Raw genomic sequence first — 21,784 nt, 5'->3', positions numbered from 1 at the left:
GAACATTGCCGAAAACAACATTTCTAACTCTGCATAAGTGTTGATCGTTCCGGCAGGAAATTTCTCGAACTATTTTGAGGCGACGCCTTTCAAAGTGGCCGGGAAGTATTTGCACCAAGTTTCTTCAGTGGTCCCTTGGACATACATATGGTGACGATCAGCCAAGAGATGTACATTAGGATCAGAGGTTCCGTCATAGGCATCAATAGCGGGCGGCTTGACCTTAGGTTCCTTCGGCGCATTCATAATATCGGCACAAAAAGGGGTGGAGTAGTCAAGAATGAGGTCGGCTACTCCCTGTTGAATGTGACATTATTGGGTCTTGTCTCCTATATGGGAAGACTCTAAGCCGTCCGCTGTCCGCATGACTCACATTGGTTCTAGTTTGACGGCGCGAGGGAGCAGCAAGGGGTGAGTCATCCATAACAGGGGTGGAGCCGGTGTCAGCTCAATTTCTTGGGGTCTGTCTAGCTGAATCACAGGTACTCTTCTGGATGGTCCCGGATCAGGCCGAGTGGTTGGCAAGATTCGACGTGGAGCCATAGGTTGAAAAGAAGTTCTAGTCCATTCGAAACGCCTGTCACGTTCCTCATTTCGAGCTTGGTCTTGCCGCCAGACATTAGACCGGGTGACTCCATTAAAGAACGGTACTCTCGTCCCGTGAGACTGAGAACGGATAGTTCTGATTTCATCTTGAAGTGTGTCCATCTGCGCCTTGAATCCGGCCAGAATATCTTTGAGTTGCCCCGCTGAAACCGACAAATCTAGGTTCTCCTCCATGACAGTATCGGCGTCGGCCCTTAAGTGACCACCTGGAGGGAGTAGGGGTTGATCAGTCTCATCTTCCACTATCACTTGTTCGGGGTGTTGTTGCTCAGGCGGAGGGTCGGGACGGTCGTCCTGCCCTGTGGAGCGGTTTCTTCTCTCGTCCCTCCCTTGAGGAGGACGGTCACCAGTCATTGTGACTTCATTCACTTCGTTGCGATTGATGGGCACGTCTCCGAAGTGCTGGACGTCTACCATGTTACCTTGCCTCCCCAGAGACAGCGCCAAATGTTGTGGGAGTTTTTCCAATGGGTGATGACGAGGAGGTATTCGGTTCCACGTAGAGCCAAGTCCAATCCACGTCGGGTTGCGTTCCCTGCAAAACAAGAATATTCCCGTAGGAATATTCCCTTCGATGCTTAAGTAAGATTAGGATTTTAAGGAAGAAATGCTTAGTAAAAAGAGAGCATTTACTAGTGTGAGTTTGAATGTATTTTCTATCTAGGAACTTGTGTCCCTCTTTCTTGGGAATTGAGAGTATTTATATCATCCCCCTTTTAGGGGGAAACCCTAGAAAGAAGGCATATGATTGGTTAGGCAATAGTGAGATGACAAGTGTCCTTGTCACAACATTCCCTTTATTGGGCCATGGGCTTCAAGGGGGTGTGTGCACACTACATCAGCCATAAATCATTTCTTGAAGGTTCTATTACAGATGCCAGGTGGGCGACCCGCCTGCTGGGGCGTGCCACGTGGCAAGATGTAATTGGGCCATGTTGGCAGGGTAATTTTACCCATATCAGTTATCGTCCTCCTCGTTGAGATTGGTTTTCACAAAAGGCGAAACAAGACTCTCAATGTAATTGATGGTATCTGCCTTGCGAAAATGATGGACATCTTTATGGACACCTTCCAGCGGAGCAATTTATTAAGCCGGAATCGGAAATTGTTGGAATGAAAACGGTGAGATGGGAGAGATTTTAGGGTGGAGAAAGAAAATGGGGGAGGAGGAGGGGCTGTGGAGATGGTTGGATGGGGGAAGGAGGAAAAATGAGGTTCGTTGGTAGTGAAGGGGTGGTGAATGGAGAAGGACCTAGAAAGGGGAAGATAAAATTGTAAATGTGAAAAAGTCATATGAAAAAGCTAAGTTAGTTGAAAAGGCTAAATAATAATCAAAATCAACTGTTTTAAATCAATTATACAAGTATAAATTAATTTCTCTTTTTTTTAAAGCAGTTTTATTATTATGTTATTCAATTTAACGGAAAACCAAACGGTGTTAACAAAAGTAGTTGTTTCTATTCAATTTGAGGGACTAAACTGCTCATTTTGCAACTAGAAGGACTAAATTGCTCTTTTTTGCAAAGTTCATGGATCTTCAGTCTTATTAGCTCGAAGATATGTTGAGCAATAAAGCACAACAGACAAAAACTGTAGAACAATAAGTACTCCGTAACAAACTTCAATCAGACACTTAGGGGTATTTGGTTCAAGAAGGGGAGGATCGAGTTTGAGAAAGGGAAATAAGGAGAATGGAAAGCTAAACCCCCCAATATCTTAGGTTGTTTGTTTTGACACAACAAACTCTCAAGTCTCAACTACAACCACACCACAATTTTCCAGCATTCCTCCAACAACAAACACCCTACCTCTTTTTTACCCCCACTAAGACTCTAACCACAGCATTCCTCCAACAACAAACACCCTACCTCTTTTTTACCCCCACTAAGACTCTAACCACATCCACCATTGTTCGATTCTTCTTTGTGGCTGCCGGCCACCATGCTTTCCCTTGGTCGCCGCCTTACTTTCAATTGAACGTTAATTTCGCTTTCTAATTGGAGCTTATTCAAATATTCATTAGATCTAGTTGTTGGGACTTGGGGGTGGAATTTGGGTTGTAAATGTTACTTTTTTTTTTTTGTTGTTGTGAAGGTTGATTTCTATTGTTTCCAAGTAGTTGACGTTGATTTTTGAGTGGGTTATGATTTGATTTCCAACGGTAGGGGAATTTTCGGGTGGTGGAGGTTATTTTGGGTAGCTGGGTTTGATTGCTTGTGAGTGGTTTGTGGTATTTTTGGGGTGGGTTGGGTAGGCTTTTTCAGTGGTTTGGGAGGTGGGTCAGGTGGCGGTGGGGTTCGGTGATTTGTGGTGGGTCACGTGATGGTGTAGTATTAATGGGTGGTTAAGTTAGTTGGGACGAAGAGTGATTCCCTAGGGGGTGAGGAATGATGGTATGGGAAACAAAGGGGTAAAGGGAACGAATAAAATAGCTAAACAAACAGATAACAAATGGAATTAAAAGTAGTTGATTCTTTTTCCCTTTGTTGAAAGCCCCGTACCAAACGCAAAATAAAAAAATCTTAACCTAACAATAGCACAGCCAAAATAACTATGAATACTATATTCTTTAAAAAAAGTAAAAAAAAAAATAAAAAAAAAAACTTAGTATTTATCATAGCAAGCACAACGCAGTTAACTTTTGAAGGTATACAGAACAACTTAATAGCTACTACTTCGTATTTATTATTTAAAAACCCTATAATTCAAACAAGGAAATGGCTTTTATGTACGCGCTTAGCAGCAAATGAAAAAAATATAGCAGCAAATGAAAAGGCATAACTTGTACCTACAGGAAGAAACTATATATCCAGGTTAAATAGCGAAACTTCTCGGAGATGACAGATGAATCATGCTGGAAATAAATGAATTATGCTCTAGGATAACGCGAACGCCCTTTCTTCCTCAGAAACTCGGGGATTTCCACTGAGCTAGCTTCACTGAAAGATGGCCGTCTGTTGAACCCTTGGCCAACATCTACCTGTGTTTGCTGACTTGCCTGCATCCTCAAAGTAAAATAATAATAATAAATAAAAAATCAGGTAAAATATTGAGGTCTGGCCAAGTAGGCAAGTACCTATGTATATCCATGAACTTTTTTCCTTTTCCCGGAGGGGGGGAGGGGTACCTGGAGGGGCCTGCTTTCACCTTCTTCCTGAGGTTTGAACCCAGTTGCTATTAAAGTTATGCTCACCTGAAACGTAAAGAAGGGGAACTTATTCAACAAATAAGGGATCAGTAATCAGGCAAGACGGAGGTAGAATTCAGCTGTATAACTGTATTTGAGGCAAATACGTAAATAATTCTTCTACTCCGTACATAAGTATTTATTTTGTAAATATTCCCTTGTGTATAGTTTCCAAATTTCTTAACTTTCTAATGCACATTGCCACGTTGTAAACAAACTTTGACAAAACATTTTATTATTAATGACAAGGGTACAAAGTTACCAGTTCTATCAATATGTATTTCAAAAACAAATATCCTCAGAGAACTGGCTCAAATTCTGAAAAAAAACAAGCTAGTTTCAAAGTTTATTTGAGGTTCATGTTTAAGGTCCATACAAACGGAGCTAATGTGGCAGGTAACAGATGCATTTTTTATTGAGGCTTAATGACCAGGCAGTTTTTTTTTATGCAAGGACCAGCCAGTTTCTGATAAATAAATAAATAAGTGCGGCAGACATCTGAGCTAGAGCTACCCATTCATCAGCAGGGCTCAAGTTCTTAGCAGACTAGCGCAGAGGTTTTATAGGCTTCATAGCACAACTTTATGCTAATAGCACTTTCATATGATAAAATCTTCAATGCTTTTCTATTGGAGTATCAAGTAGAGCATTAAACATCACGCTGCAAAAATGTCTATGAGTCACCCGAACGGCAATAGGAGACTCTATGTTACTCCGACACTCCGTCCGGAGGTGGGTGTCGGTGTCGACACGACCCGACCCGCGACACGACACTCGACACGTGTCCAGGGAGGTGTCGACACTAGTGTCGGAAAAGAATCCAAAAATCCGGTGTCGAACTCTTTTTCTTTGCCCTAGATCTGAATTTTCGCCCAAAAAATATTGGGGCTTTTGAGGCGAATCGGCCGGAAAATATAGGGTGTATGCGGCGGTGAGTCAGTAACCTGTGCATACGGCGGTGAGTCGGTGACCGGAGCTGGCGGTGCATGTGGCAGTGAGGGAGAGGAAAGAGAAAACATGTGAGGAGGAGAGAGATCGTGAATCAGGAGGGTAGCAACTAGCAACTGATGTACTTCATCTAACAAAAATAAGTGGGCCTACCTTTTAACTAAAATATAAAATATATACAGTGATAGTTGTCACATGCCACGCGAAGTTTAAAAGTATCTTTATTTATTTTTTCTTTTAGTTTATTTACAGCTGCCTAGTTTATTTTGTATTAATTATTGTTTTACTTTTTTACCTCATTCACCTCCCCTAGATAAAGAATTTTACATTCCCTAGACAAAGACTTTCATCTTACCATATTAAATACAGAATACCATATTATTTTTTCTTTATTTTTAATGTTTATTTTGAGAAGATTTTTAATTTGTTTATTTAATTTGTAAAAAGTGTCGTTTTTTATTCGACACTTTGTATGGAAGCCGTGTCTAAAAAATAAGTCAAGACACTCCTTTGACCGTGTCGGAGTGTCTGCAAATATTTATTTGGATCAGAGTGTCGGATACTCCGACACTCGTGTCTGACACGACACCGACACCCGTGTCTGAGTAACATAGAGGAGACTGATAACCCTTGTGAGGAATTTAGTTTACCAAAGAAGCTCAAGATTTTATGTGAACAGGTAAGTAGCACATGAATACTGAAACAAAGACTCAGTTCTTACTTCCAACTATCTTTAGAAGTGACAAAAATCCTATAAATCCCAAGTTTAAGAGTTCTGTCATTAGTAAATCATCCTCTCTGATGCATGATATAGTTGGAAACTAAGTTGGTAACTTCCAAAACATTTATGAATTACAGGACGTGAATTTGAGATTTGCAGGACGAAAAAAAGTTGCTTTCCCATAACCTCCCCCTACTCCATTTGGGGAGGAGTGGTTACCAAAACCAATACTGGGAAGTACAAGTTAATTTAAGATTATGTGGACTTGTGGAGCGATCTATTTGCCTGCGTCATAATTATAAATTGCTAACTCACCTGACCACTAAGTGAAGGATCTATCACTGCTCCAAATATCAGGTTGGCTGTTGGATCTACGAGATCATATATAACTTCCGCTGCAGCATTCACCTGTCATATTACAACAAAAAGGCATTAGGTTGAGTTGTATAAAACAAAATCACAGCTTAACTTTTGAACTGACCATCTACAGAACAAGACATCAACCAGTTGCCACTAGATTTATCTTTCAGACACAGATGCTTAATTCATAATGGATTTTCGATGTTGCTAGAGAGACACACATGTAAGATCTGATCTACCTTCTACCACGTGTTTAACATAAGAAACAAAAAAAAACACCTTTTACCAATGGCATTTCCAAATATTGGAGTGTGAGCGGCTATGTTACCCGGACTCGGATACCCATATTGGACACCGCTACATGTGCAAGTGTCCAACAAGACTATCTTGTGAAAGAATTGCTTGATTTTGGTTAAAAATGAAGTGCCCAAGTGTTCATTCCCAAGTACGAGTGTCGAGAATCCGACACGGGTCTTTGGGGTAAAATGAAGAGTCCGGGTAACAGAGGTGAGCGGCTCCGTTTTCAGAAGTAATTATAGACCTAGTTTGAGTCTAGTAAAGGGAGCGCTCTCTTCGCCTGATGAAATCTGAACCTGAACTTATCTAAATTGGACTTAACTTATTGAAACTGCTTAAACGTGATTGACCTAATTGGAGTGATTAGACCTGATTACTAGAGAGTAAACTTTTAGGACTTGATTCGTGATTAGACCTGATTACTAGAGAGTAAACTTTTAGGACCAGATTGGAACTCATAGGAATTGATTGAAACTTATTGACCTTAAGGACTTGATTGCAACTTATCTAAACTTATTAAACCTGCAACTTATTTTTTAAAGGTGACGAGAACGAACCCTAAGTATATCTACTACTCTACTAGGGTGGTTTTATCATGGACAAGAATGCAAGAAGCATTCTAAAATTTAGTAACTTGAGCACTAAATAAAAAATTTGGAAGTTAACAAAAATGACTACTGGAAAATTCCTAAAGCTTGTTAGGAGAGTTGCATTTTGCAATAAGCTTGTAAACAGGATACTACCTAGAAGGTCATGTGAAATGATTTATTGACCCACTAAAGTGTATATTATAGACAAAATGGGTAAAATTACATAAACATGCAATTTGAGAATCAGTTAAGTGACCCTTTCAAATGGAAGTGGCAAACAAGAAATAACTAATTGAAGCCTGACAAACCAGAAAAAGAAATTGCTTTTTTAAATCCTCATAAACAGAAAGGAGGTACCTCGAATAAAGTTAAATCATTTCCGCCAGTAATATTCCACACAATGCCAGTGGCTCTTTCAATACCAATGTCTAATAAAGGGGATTGGATGGCATTGAGGGCAGCATCTCTTGCTCGGGTCTTACCTGCACAAAATTACACAACATTGGAAAATGTAGCTGCTAAGTGCTGAGACATGATTCCATTGTTATAAATTTATGACATTAATTCTATGGTAGACATTTGTATTTAAGCAAAGGCAATAAAAACATGAAAACAGCTAAGCAACGGAGATCATGTATAGACATAGAAAATCCATGGCCCTTAACCCGGGATCATAAAAACACAAATGTTGCAATGTCACACCCCATGGTAAATACAGCACGGAAAGGGGAGCCTCACTGTGCAAAACTATTTTATACATTCAACGGGTTAGCTACCATTCTACGTGCCATCACTTCGGCTAAAAATTATTTTTACCAAATCTTCTCTTTAATTGGCAAGTAATAAGTAGGTAAAGTAAGGAGCAGCTTCAGCCTGTGGTTGCTTGTCTCATCCACAAACGAATAATTATGTATGACTGTATCATCCTTACACCTAGAGAGAATCATTTCAAAAAAACAAAAAATGACATTTCTTCCCAGCTAATTTTCGGCTCAAACACCAATCCCAGGAAAATCTAGCAGGCAAGAATTAACTAAATGTTTCCTTATCCAAGCTAAATGCCACAGGAATATGGTAAGCTTTTCAAAAGATCTATTCTTAATCAGAGAAGGCTACTCTCATGAGTTCATGACAGACAAATACACTTTCTAGAGATCTCCTGTCCACAAGTTATAATCCATGACCTTAAAATCGGGTTGTGCACTTGTGCTGCACGAGTTAGAATCTCAACTGGGGGAGGAGAACGGAATAGAATGTTCGTTGGGTTAAGGGTTTGAGACCTAAGGAGATAACATCTCATAGGTTCTCAACCCTCCACTACATCTTCCTAGGCCAAAAAGGGAAATGAATCCAACCTCTCTTCCGCATTCAGTTTTGGCAATTTCTGCACCTTCCAATCGACCTGAACAACATTCTTAGGGAACCAAATCATTCAATCATCTCAGAAGTTCACACATATTCTAAATAAAGGTTCAAGTGATCTTTGGTCATTAGGAAAATTTGAGTGCAGAACACTGGACCAACATGACCTCTACAAACTAGGGGTGTTTATTGCCGGGTACTCGGCTTTTCGGGTATCCGAGAAGGCGGGTAGTATAAAGGTCGGCCAGTGACCCAACACGGAAAAATCAGATACCCGGTTAGCGGATACCCGTTTATCTCAGGTCGGGGCATAAGGTACCCGGAGTTTTCTATTAGTCAGCACTGCGGGCAACTGAAATTTAGCTCTAAGCTAAAAGTTAGATTAAAGATATCAAAAATTCAACATCGCACAAGAATACCTCCTAGTCTACTACCCAGATCTACGAAGTTGGAATAAGCACTAATATGAAAACTAAATCAGAAGTACAAACACTCTTAAAAACCAAATCTCATTAACAATTGTAGTCTTAGTGGAATAATAATTACAATCCTTGTCCCTGCTTCACCTACGCACAAAACCACCAACCTCGTCCTTTCAAATTCACTTGCCTACGCCAGTACAAACTGCGCGACGAAGAGCTGGTGTTAGTAAGAGGAGGTTGCAGAGGAATAACTGGAGCTGTGGAGTGGCAGACTTGGTCGTAACGCCGCCGTGGAGAGTGGATGTGAGTAAGAGTGAATTTCATTAACAGATTTTAGTTAAGAGTGAGTTTCTGTGAGATTGTGATTAAGTTAATTAGTTTAGAATGGAAAGGGAGAGCAAGAGAGAGATGGAGTCTGTAATGAACCCTACACTTACTTCAACCTTTTTTTTTGAAAAAATAAAAAAATTGACCGAGTATCCGGGTACCCGAATTCCAAATTAAACGACCCATGCACCGACCCGGTGACCCGGTTATTAATCCGAGTCGGGTACAATGCCCCATTTATTTATGAAAAAACAAAAAAATTACCCGGATAATTTTAGTTGGGTCATGGGGAAGAAAATGAAGGCCTTGAATTTTTGGTTTTTACTCTTTGCTTGGCAGTGAAGATTAAAGAAGCTCAATGTGATGGTAGTAGGCTTAGATGAGTTCTGTTTCATGCTAACTGGTTGTTTGTGTTTTTATTTGCCTTTGCAGTAAAATCTTTGCTGTAGAGAAGTTTGTAAATAACTGCTTTTGGTAATCAATAAAAATCTATTTCATCAATAGTAAATAATAATAAATTTTCCAGATCAAAACTACATCTAAGACTTCATAGAACGCTCACATCTATGTCAACACATTTTACTTTCAAAATGCTTCATTAGAACAACAACAACAACAGCGACAACCAAGCCTTAGTCCCAAATGATTTGGGGTCGGCTAACATGAACCTTCATAAGGAACCGTCTGTTGAACGTGAAGTAGGAAAAGTACACGGTTATGTTAAAGAGAGTAAACAGTCTAAACACGGAATTAGAAAGAAAAAAAAATTACCAGTAGCAGTTCCTATTCCCATCAATGAAGAGCCAGCATCTGCCATAATAGCCCGCACATCTGCAAAGTCCACATTCACAAGACCGGGAATCTGTGAAAAGTTTAAAGTTACATATTAGCAACTTGACAAAAGTATACTTCAGGCCAAAGTAATTAAGAGGGTCAATTTACAAGCAATGAGACAGCCAACAAGCACCACAAACACAAAACGCTTACCATAAATCATCATAGCTCAAATTGGTCAAAAGATCTAAAATTCACAGCATAAACCATGAATCACCATCATGGTGTAAAAACTAGCCCGAGTTAACTCGTATCGCCCAAGTTAACAAGGTTTTGGAGGCTGGCGATACGAGATATCCCGAGTTGTAAAGGTGTTTTTAAAAACGGCGAGATCTCGACCGGTTCAACCGATCCGAACGAATTTTGTCCGCATTAAACGTTATAAACCTCACATCTACTCGGTTTTCAGCCGAATTCCCCATGTTTTCAACAAAAAAAAAGGAAAAAAGGAAAGAAATGGAGAAACTTCATTGAAATAGAGTAGAGAACTCCATTTCAAATCTAAAACAAGAGAGGAGAGAGAAGGTAGACAAAGGAATTCATTTTAATTATGTCACGTGTACGGTTTAGGGAAGGGGGACTAGGGTAGGTAGTGAATGGGGCTGACATGGGGCTTATTTTTAGATTTCAAATTCCTACGCGACAACCGCGACACGGTCCGCGACTAACGCATCATTTCCGTTACCGAGACTCCGCGACCGATCCCGCGACCGTGACCGATACCGCATTTTTTATCTATGATCACCATAGCATGAAAGCACATCCCTTTAGCAAAGGAAGCATAACCATTTAGCAAACTTTTAAGTTCACTGACAGCATGGAAAGCATAGCCAGTCAACAAGACTTTGTCAGGTTATATAGCTCAAAAGGGTGTCAAATGGCCCAAAACTAAACTTCCTCCACTTTTTAAATTGCAATATTTCCCTTTTATAGAAGTTTCATATTTCTGCACTTTTTCCTTTACAAGCACATGATTTCTCCCTATCACTTTCTCATTACATGGGTCCCTCTATTAATTTATCTCCTCATCACATGGGCTCTTAAAATACTGTGCATCCCCTACATGTTGCAATAATAAAAGAACGGAGGCAAGTATAACTCAACACATAAATCTTCCTTGATCTAGTTGTATAGGGAAAGTAGGAAACTAATATTTTATCATGGGCTTGCTTGATATAGAAATAAAATAGCCTGTTAAAGAAGTTGGCATGAAAAACACATTTGTCATAACACTCGCAGTCAAGACACCAGCTTCTCAAGGGTATTAAATCGATTGAGTTGCGAACTGACAAACGTGAAAGTCTTAACTTCACTACGGCAATAGAAAAATTGACAAGAATAGTCTCAACTATGTGCATCCTTCTTTAAACAATACCAACTTTCGATTAACCAGGGGCCGTCCTAACTTTAAAGGGTATCTTCTTAAATTGGTCTCAATACCAATAAACTATTAAACCGGTGAAATTATTTTCTCTTTTTTTATATAATATTTTTCTTTTCTGCTTACTCCACCTTTTGCCCCAGAGTGCCTAACACCGCCACCCTATAGGACCTACCTCTTCTGCCTCTCCATCACCACATGATTACCATAATCACCAAGACATTGAGACCACCACAACACCTCCTGGCCAACTACCCTAACCATCGGAACTGATAGATTCAATTAAGGAGGAGGAAGAAGGGAAGGGAGGGATAGTTTTGAAGCTGAGTATAGGGGATCATAAAGTAAAAAATGGGGAACAATATAAATCGAGGTAAAGATTATGCATGAGGAGAGAAAAAAGTGGATTTGTTACCCATGTCTACAACTCTGTGATACTGGATGGAGGCCTGAGTGAAGAGAGAGAAGGGACCGGAGGGATGATTAGTTAATAAATAAAAAGAGAATAAAACAGTGACATGTAGCTATTGTGACCTATTAAACCAGTCACTTATGTCCAAGGATCATTTATATAGACGAGACCCCACAAATTTTGGACTGTTGTGAGTTAATCAATACTTCTTATGTGGGATTGTTTGTAAAAGGATACACATATTTGGGACTGATCATATCAATTTTTATATGGAAATTCAAGTGCTTCTAAAAAAATATTTGGTAACTTAAGTCGTGATACTCTTGAAACTAAATCTTGTAACATTTTATTTTAGTTTAATTAAGCTGATGTTTGGATGGAGCTACATTTATACTAAATACTATACATAAGTGCATCGGCTTTATGGATTTGCAATAGCTAACATCACATCAAACACAATGGCATCAATCTACAAACCACGCATGTAACAGCTAATAAAATAGAAGAAAGAAACGCTTGACGTTTAACTTTGGCCCATTGTATAACCTCTGCTAAAAAAATCAATATGTTCCTGTAGGATGTAGCATAACAAGCTTAGATTAATGCTGGGCTAACTTGCTTATTTCTGCAATATGCCTCAGTGCTTTATTTGTTAACAGTCACTATTGTTTAATTCCTAACTGAAATCTCAAGTATACTGTGTCTGTTCTATTCTTCTGGTATGATTAGCTCAAACTTCATATAAACAAGGGCAGATGACCACATTAAAAAGATTGCACGGTGCTTTAATGTTGACAATATTTTCATTTACCATAGAGAAGATAAAGGTATAAGAAGCCTTCTGAATAACACATACCGTAATTATATCTGATATACCACGAACACCCTGGCGTAGAATATCATCAGCTAAGTTAAATGCTTCTGTAACAGGTGTATTTGGGGAAACCGCAGTCAATAGTTTGTCATTTGGAATGACAATCAGAGTATCAACGTTTTCTCTCAAAGCTGCAGTTCCTTCTTGGGCTTGAACTGTCCTTCTCCTTCCCTCAAAAGAGAATGGGGTCGTCACAATACCAACAGTCAAGATACCCATGGACTTTGCAATCCCTGCTATTATAGGTGCTGCACCTGTTCCAGTGCCACCACCCATTCCAGCCTGCAGAAAATATTACCAGTGAGAATACGAATCAAGACAAGGTTCTAGTTTCAACCAACTTTTTCTTAATGAGTATCCAAACTCCCCTTTATTATTACAAACCATTTCTCATAAAAATATATTAGACCTTCATGATGTAAGAGGCAAATCAAGTGCACAAAAGGATATATACTTATAGTTAAGTAGGCTAGAAAGGCCATAAACACAATCATTACAAGCCCGATCATGCGTATGTGGTCACTACAGTTTCTTTGACTGGAGAGTGAAGAGATAAGTACTAAGATACAAAGATTTCACGAACACCCCAGAAGCAGAGGAATAGTGTGTGAGCAACATTCCAAAACAAATCATTCTCATCACTATACAGCTTTTAACCTCAAACAATAGGGGACTGAAATTATATTTCTGAAGCTTATTTAATTCCTACATTTGTATGGAATATAATGCAAGAAGTAGTAAGCAATAGGCTTATAAAGAATGTTATTATGTTCTATCATGATAAACCACAAATAGAAATCTAGCATATACAGCTAACAGTCATGCACTTTCTGTAGGGCTGATAAAATTTTAAGGACTTTCGTAACTTTTTTCTTCTTCTTTCAGACAATGAAGTTTGGAAGAATAATGAAGTACAAAACACACCGTCACAAAGACCATGTCTGATCCATGAAGGGCCTCTTCTATTGCTTCTCTGCTTTCTTTAGCTGCATTTGAACCTATTTCCGGGTTTCCACCAGCTCCTAAACCTCGTGTGAGCTCTTGACCAATTTGCAAGCGGTTCTCTGGGAAAACAGGAGACATTCTCATGGCTTGAATATCAGTATTGACAATCCAAAACTCGACACCTATCATGGAGCTCTCTATCATTCGATTAACTGCATTTGAACCACCACCCCCTACACCAATAACTTTGATCGTAGCTTCATTAAAATTATTAACCCTAGTAGGCTCTCTCAAACTATCGGTCACGTTTCCACTTGTTGCATCATTCCTCGGGCTGTTCGTCATGTTGTTCACATCACCCCCTCTAAGCAATGAAATTTCCGGATGAAGATTGAGAAATTGGTCATTATTATTAGATCTACTAACACTATGAGAATTCGCTGAGCACTTGAATTTGGCCGAACATGACACCGCCATTTTGTGCCCATTGACCCATGAACCATTCCTTTCATCAAAGAACTTCACGGAAGCAATCCTACCCAATTGACTGTCTGTGGGGAGTCTTCTTCCAAGAACAGTCAATACTCCCCTCGAGCTTCCAGCATCCGAACACGTAATGGATTTCGACCCACAAGTCGCCATATGGAATTCCAAAAAACGCCCACTTAACCAAGTACTGGCCTACTCCAATTCCTCAAACATATAGTTTCAAACAACAAAAACTAAGTCACTTATTCAACACCTGCTGAAAGATAATCATGAAAACAATAAGGGTATAAATTAAATCCAACATACCTAATTCAAAATGCCCCCCATCTTAGACAATCACCAAAAATAACCGCATTTTTATGGAAATCACAAAACTAGTCAAAGAATTGAGCTTGACTAAAACAGTAACAGTGTTGGAGATTTATAAGCAACAAAAAATGCAACTGAAATCACATTTCTTCAGAAAATTACGAACATGAAAAATGCTGCCCCAGATCATTTCCAATCAGTTAGATAAAAGATTGAACGCAATTCACACAAAATTAGAACCCTAAAACCCCATTAAAAAACTGAAATTTTTCCAGAAAAAACGGCGCAATAATTAACAAATAATTACAGAAAAGAGAGAGAAAATGAGAGAGATGCACCTGAGATAAATCGAAGAGAGAGGGAATACGGAGCATTTGGAAGGTGGGGTGTTAAAATGAGGCTAGTTTTTGGGTGAAGGTTTGTTTTAGCCTTTCTTTTCTAGCTTTGTTCTTTTTTGTGTTTTGGGTTTTTGGCATTAACCAAGAAAATACAACAAAGAAAGGGAAACGAGAGAAACAAAATAATTAATTAATTAATTAATTAATTAAAACAAAACTCAAGTAATCAATCATTTATCATTAAGGCGCTGATCTTTAGAACTAAACTGAACTGAACTGAATATAACCAATGAATAATGAATAATGAATAGTGAATAATTAATAATTAATAATTAATAATTAATAATTAATAATTAATAATTAATAACTAATAACCACTACTACAAAACAACATGTTTTGTAGACGCCATGGCTTCAACGTTGAGAGGGTGGCGTTGGTCCGAGAAATATTTTCTGTGTTTTGTCGACGCCAAAACGCGTCTAAGAACTTGACGACAGCATTTTGTCGACGCCAAAACGCGCCGAAGAACTTAACGACAACGTTTTGTGGATGTCTTATGGTGTCGAAGCTTATGAAGACACCTTTTAGCGTCGCCAATACATGTGCCTAGCACATGTTACCTTTATGTGGAATGACATATTTGCGCGCTTGATATTTGGTGAAAATTAGAATTAAGCGTTTCCCATTAAAATATATACTTCCTCCATTTTTTTTAATTGCACCATCTGGGATTTCACGCTTGCCAATGCACTATTTTAACCACTAATATCTCTCATTATACATTTTGAAAAACTATAAAAATTTGAAAATTTGAAAGTATATTTCGAAACGAATCTAACAAGATCCCACATGAATATATTTTTCCTTGCATATAAATCACAAAAAATAACTATATAAGAATGTGTGAATAGTGCTAAAACCAAGATGGTGCAATTATTAAAAAATGGAGGAAGTATATATATATATATATATAGGACCAGGTTCTGGTGAGAACCCCTCTTAATATGAGAACCTCTCTATAATAAGAACCTCTAATAACCGTTCGATTTGAATGAAATGGAGGGATGAGATCTAATCTCACAAAAGCCTCCGATTAATCGAAATTCAGGGGGCATCTTTCTCCCTCTACTCCCTCTACTCCCAAAAACTCTCTCTCCACTTCCTAAAAAACTCGACCTGCGATTCATCTCAATTCCAGAAAATTCAGCACAAATTAAGGTGTTCAATCTGAATTATTCACGAAATCACGAAGGTTGTAGCGATTTCCAGCTTCAATTTTGAGTTCGTTATTATGCGACGAAGAATACTTGTTTGATTTGGTAAAATTACTTCAAATTTCGTTTGCGATACTCAACTATTCACTGGATAATCCCTAAAATCGAGCTCAAAATAAATCGTATTAGAATATGCTTAAATTCGAAATTTCTTTGTAATAGTTCCGAATTTTGTGATTTTTAGTCAATTTTTTCGAGTGTTTTTTTGCGTTGAATTGCGAAATACTGCGTTTAATTCAAATTGGACGAGTTCTTGCGAGATATATTTGTATCAATTTTGGAATTATTTAGCTGTTTTAGTTGTGTATGAATTATTAGAGCTGAAATAGTTGAGTATGCTTAATAAAATCAAAACATCTCTAACTTATAGTAACATTAGCTAAAAATTTGTTGTTGTTCTTTAACAACTCGCTGCTACTGCATAGCCTAAGTATAAATTAATTGATTGTATTCAATTTTATGGAGGTCTTTTTGTGCTTTTTGTGAATTTTGGTGGCTTTGCGAACAAATTAAGTGAATTTGAGTGAATGTTGTGAATTAGTTTCAATTAGGTTTTAGGCTTGTGTAGTCATTTGAGAGTGATGAGGCTCAGATGTTGTTGTTGTTTACTTGTTTACAATATGTTGCTGCATTTTAGCAGTTGGTTTTGGCTGGGTCTAACTGCAGGGTTCAGGTTTTAAGCTTGCAGTCTGTCTTAGGGTGTTGCGATTGGGTTGTTGTTTTTGCAGGTTGTTAGTCAGTTACGGGTTGCTATATTATAGACTTGAAGTAAATGAAAATTGTACAAAAGTAAACTTAATATCTCTTAAAGTAAACCAACTCTCTTTAAAAGAAAACTAAATCAATTAGGGGTTGCTAGATTATACAGACTTGAAGTAAATGAAAATTGTACAAAAGTAAACATAATCTTTCTTAAAGTTGGGTTGTTGTTGTCTTGAACGGCAGGTTCTTGGTGGACTGATGCCACTGAGGCTCTGAGCTATTACTGACTGGTCTGATGGTAACAATAATGGTGATTTCAAAGGGAAATATAGGTCAACAGATGTGCAATTCAAGGCACCTGAGATAGTGAAGATTGGGAGTAAATTAGGCAGACATGAGAGCCAATTACATAGACAAGAGAGTCAATTAGGGAACCATTCAATTAGGCAAGAGAGTCAGGTGGTAGGGAGGCAAGAAAGCCGATTAGGAAGGCAAGAGAGCAGCAGGATGCTGCGTTTTTTTGCCATAGTTGACTTAGTTTGTCGTATTGTGTTTTTGTAGCTTTTTTAGGTTTGGTAGGGGTGGTATTGGTGTTGGGTGGGGGAGAAATATAGTTACTCAATTATAACATGAATTGCTGATAAATCTCAAGTCTAAAGGACAGTGGAGGATTGTTTTGAGTTATTACAGTGTTTAAGCTGTTTATAGGTTGATCGTTATGTTGCTCTTCTTATCACTACCACCATCTGTCACACCACAATCACCAACTAACAACAGCAGCAAAAAACGCAGCAACAACAACCAGAGAAACAACAGCAACAACCGCAGCGGTGGCAACAACAGCTAAGGCAGTGACAACAGTACAAGATTATCTACAGAAGCACAAAAACAAAAATGGGCAGAACATGGTGAATAACTTGAGTTAAGCTACTTCGGCCAATGGAACTTTGTCTTTGGGTCATGTTTATAGCCTCATCAGCACTCCAGGTTTGTGAGGTTTGTTTCTCCTTACCTTTTATGTCATATTGGTGTGTAGGAAATCAGGCATTCTTTTCTCTTATTTTAAAAAGTAGATCAAAATCTGATAAAAGTAAATAGATTAAGTTGAGAAGTAAATACGTAAATACGTGAAGCTAGTTGTGAATTCTTATGAGCAGTTGACATAAATGTCATATTTGGCATATTTGAGCTATTAAGGATAGACCCATATGCTTTGAGTTGGAATAATAGTTGATAATGAAGATGGTGTGTTGACTCAAACAACTAAGGTAACTACATTGTGCACAAGTAACCAAATCTCTCCAAAAGTAAACAAAATCTCTATAAAAGTAAATTAAATAACAATGAAACATCAATTTATTTTTCTCTTAAATGTTTTCTGAAAACCTATTAGCTCAACCGGAAGAGCACTATGCAAATGCATAGGGGATGTAGGTTCGATTCCTACATAGGTTGTCTCTAAAAGTACATTAAAAAAAACTCAAAGGTAAGTAAAAGAAACTCAAAAGTAAATCGAAGTATCTCAAAAGTAAATCTAAAAGTATCTAAAAAATCTTAGAAGTAAATCAGAAAATCTCAAAAATTTATTACAATCAAATAGTTCAAAGTGGAAAATGATCGAGCAAGACTTTCATCTCTCTACAATATGAAACAAACTATAAGAAAGAAATATATTGTCGGATGTCAAAGTAAAGGTTTTTAACTTAAAACTAAATAAAACAATACAAAAAGTAAATAAAAATAGAAAACTAGAAAACTCCGATTATTGGAGTATATATCTTAAAGTAAAGGTTTTTCAATTAAAAGTAAATAAAATAATACAAAAAGTAAACACGAGCCTACGTGGGCTTCGAACCCAAATCTTTTAATGCTCTACCAATTGAACTAGTAGGCTAGTTAAATAAAAGTAAAGTAAAAATCAATAAAAGTAAATCGAAATAATTCAAAGTAAAGGTTTTCACATTAAAATTAAACAAATTACTGAGCATTAGGGTGTTGACCAGCAATATACTGCTTGAAATGCCCAACATAATTGCAACACCAATAACGCAACAACATAACAAAGGCTAAAGTCAACCAAAGGCCAAGTTGATCAGCGTAGACCTAGTCAGTTACCAACTGAATTACCGTAACCTACATCAACATCACAACCCGACCGAAGCTAGCCTGACCACATCCCTGAAAAGTACCCCAACTTCAAACAACCAGCACCCATTGAACATCAAGAACACCACAACAAAGATATATTATTTTCCTCATATTTTTAGAAGTAGACACAAATTTAGTAAAAGTAAACAAAATCATGTCATATGTAGAGGTTTTCCAATTAAAAGTAAACAAATAATACAAAAAGTAAGGACGAGCCTATGTGGGATTCGAACCCACATCCTTTGTGCATTCACACAAAAGCTCTACCTATTGAGCTAGTAGGCTAGTGTTCTCTCAGAGTAGGAATACTAGAATGAAATCATATTTTAACTTCTAGAAGTAAATATTTTCAAATTAAAAGTAAGAAAAAGAATATAGAAAGTAAACCAACATCATTAACCCATTTCAACACTTCCTTATCAATATAAACAACATGTTGTTCCTTATAATAGAAGCAGCAGCATCAGTATCATCGAAATCACTCAAGTCAGGAACTAAGTCTTCCAGAGGCCCACCCAAATTATTTGTGATTTCAGAAGCTACACACCCAAATTCAAGATCCTTACAAAGCTTCTACCACTTGGTTTATAGAAGAGAGAATGCCCTGATCAAAGCTATAAGATAGGGGGTCCGAATCTCGATCGACAATCTCAAACTTCCTAAGGCCACATAGAAGGTGACAATACATCTATTACTGTAAATTCGAACCTTCAACAACTTTCGCAGGAGCGACACACATAGAAAGGAACTGATATTGGCTTTCTTTATTGCCACAAGGTAGTGTAGATGCCTTGAAGCCACTTTTTGTAATAGTGACATTGCTAGCATATATAAACCACATAATTGACTGATGGCCTATAGGGGAACAACTTGTATATGCTCAAAGTTGTACTAGAAGCCCTCCCGTCTCCTCAAAGAAGCAGAACTGTAACCAGCCTCGCACCATCAACTACCATTATCCATGCTGCCAACCAGCACTAAACACTCCTACACCAGCCATGAATCCACCACACTTTCACCTCCACAACCACATCTCCTCCTTGTCTAGCCAACACACAACACCGTCAATCTTCTTTCTTATGCCACCATAATCCTACACCCACAACTTCAGAACTGATGAAGCACACAACAAATTAAGCAAAAACAGACGAACACGAGCATCAACACACAACTTAAACAAGAAGAACACAAAGGTCTAAGTAAAACAGGCCCTGCATACACTGCCCAGAAAGCAACATCAGCCACCAGCTAAGATAATATGCCAAGTATACATCAACCCTTCCAAGACCAGGCACCACAGTCATGACAGTCGCAATAGTTGCTACTATGTTTCCATGAGTCACCATAACTCCCTAATTGTAATAAATAAGTTAAACAAACAATTTACTTTAACTTACTGCAATCGCAGAAATTTAAGTTAAGAGTTAGAAGTTATCTAATACGCATGAATCAACAACTCAATTATATTGAGTATAGAAATTAATGTTGAGTCATAGATGTCATCTAACAAAAGTATCTAAGCGTTAGTAAAATTTGAAAATCCCTAACTTTGGTAATCAAATCGCAAATCAAAACACTGAAACAATGAATTATTGAAACCCCAAATTCAACATTTGACATGGCAAATACTTGAACAAATCGATCAAATTACGAACCCTAAATTCCGGAATTAAAATAGCGACAAATGAAACAAATTTGAAAATTGAATACGTACCTGGTGAATTGAAAGAGTGAAAATCGCAAAGGTGAAGAAATTGGAGGAATCGAAGATGTTGACGAAGAAAACAATCGATCTTAGAGAGGATTTGCGAGAAGAAAGAGAAAACGGAAGGAAGAGAGAGAAAGGATTATGAAAATCAGTCTTTGGAAAGGGGAGGTCATTCAGCGCTATTAAAATTACTAATTTACCCTTAATTTTTGATTTGGTCGGGCGAGATTACAGCCGTTGATTGAATTAATCTGAGGGATGAGATTAGTTCTCAGTTCTCATCTTAAGGGGTGGTTCTCACCGGATCCCGGTTCTATATATATATATATATATATATTGAAGGAAATAATGCCCTTGGTTCAAGTATGCATTCAATGTTAAGTCTAATAAATGCGGTTCAGTATTAATTAACAAGTTAATAATTCAGTGAGATCAAGTGAGCTGAATGCCTAGCTAGAGGCCGCTTCAGTTCAAGTGGAATTAATGATATTAATCCACAGCTTACTCTTGACTGAACCCGTAGGGTCACACAAATAGTACGTAAACGGATCAAGTATTTAATGGCATTAAATACTCCATCTATGGATATTCGGAATCGACGGATCTTGGTTTCAGTGGGAGCTGAGATCGTCACAGGCAAGAAATGAATACTCCGGAAACGATGATATTGCCGGAATCGGAAATATGGATCGTATCGGAAATATAAATATTATCCAAGTCGTAGATGTTGCCGGAAACGGAAACATGGTACGTATCGGAAAATATTATCGGAAATGGAAATATTGCCGGAATCGGAAATATTGCCGGAAACGGAAATATTGTCAGAATCGGAAATATTATCGGAATCGGAAAATAATTCCGGAAACGAAAATATTAAATATTTGTTCGAAACGGAAATTGATTCCGGAATTGGAAATGTTAAATATTGTTCGTATCGGAAATGAATTCCGGAACCGGGAATTTAATCGGAAGCGTATCGTACGAATAAGCATCGGACGAGGCCTGCCGGACGAGGGCCCAACACGAAGCCAGGCCATCGCCCAGCAAGCCACACGCATCCAACAACACGCCAATGCCTCGACCAGGCCCAGCGCAAGGCCAGTCCCAGCCAAGGCTGGCGCGCGCGCACAAATGGGTTGCGGGCAGTGGGCCTGTGCGCCGTGCGCACAGCGTGGGCCGCAAGGCTTGCGCATGGGCGTGCGATGCTCGTGCGGTGCGTGTGTACGTGCTATACGAATCCTAAAGCTATCAGAATTCGTGCATAGATTAAATCCTAATCCTAAAAGATTAAATTAATTATTTAGAGTTCTAATAGGATTCTAATTAATTAATTAGTATTCTAACAGGATTCGAAATCCTTTCCAAGGTTCTATAAATATATGCCTAGGGTCATAAATTTATACACAAGTTTTCAAGTATTCAAAGCTAGGATTTTTAAGCAGAAAAATCAGCCATAACTCTTGCCCATTTAGCCGAAAATAAGTAGTACCTTAAGGGCGATTCTAGTTGGTCAATCTTAAGGCGGATCCGGACGTGCTGTGGACTATCT

The 21,784-nt window shown here is 38.2% G+C and overlaps 1 protein-coding gene across 5 annotated transcripts; it reads right to left on the bottom strand.

Annotated features, from left to right (window-relative positions):
* Nucleotides 1–3,197: 3,197 nt before the first annotated feature.
* Nucleotides 3,198–14,539, bottom strand: LOC110779439 (cell division protein FtsZ homolog 2-2, chloroplastic). Of its 5 annotated transcripts, none has more exons than XM_056843484.1 (8): nt 14,403–14,539; nt 13,246–13,947; nt 12,304–12,603; nt 9,592–9,682; nt 7,067–7,191; nt 5,778–5,870; nt 3,734–3,799; nt 3,198–3,604 (listed from the first exon to the last, which is right to left on the bottom strand). In XM_056843484.1, exons 1-8 carry the CDS (start codon nt 14,436–14,438, stop codon nt 3,476–3,478), a joined length of 1,542 nt encoding a protein of 513 aa, XP_056699462.1. In that variant the 5' UTR covers nt 14,439–14,539; the 3' UTR covers nt 3,198–3,475. The 5 variants fall into 5 exon arrangements, with proteins under 5 accessions (XP_056699462.1, XP_056699463.1, XP_056699464.1 ...); XM_056843485.1 differs by having other exon boundaries at nt 13,246–14,008; nt 14,403–14,538; XM_056843486.1 differs by having other exon boundaries at nt 13,246–14,011; nt 14,403–14,536.
* Between the last annotated feature and the right edge of the window lie 7,245 nt (nt 14,540–21,784).

Source organism: Spinacia oleracea, chromosome 4 (assembly GCF_020520425.1).
Source record: "Spinacia oleracea cultivar Varoflay chromosome 4, BTI_SOV_V1, whole genome shotgun sequence".
Lineage (NCBI taxonomy): Eukaryota > Viridiplantae > Streptophyta > Magnoliopsida > Caryophyllales > Amaranthaceae > Spinacia > Spinacia oleracea.
This window is presented reverse-complemented; position numbering and strand designations above follow the sequence as displayed.

Coding starts and splice junctions, on each gene's coding strand:
- LOC110779439 (XM_056843484.1), bottom strand. CDS start 14,438: ATGCTCCGTATTCCCTCTCTCTTCGATTTATCTCAG. Junction 13,948..14,402: donor CTCTCTTCGATTTATCTCAG/GTGCATCTCTCT, acceptor GAATTGGAGTAG/GCCAGTACTTGGTTAAGTGG. Junction 12,604..13,245: donor CAGACATGGTCTTTGTGACG/GTGTGTTTTGTA, acceptor TATTTTCTGCAG/GCTGGAATGGGTGGTGGCAC.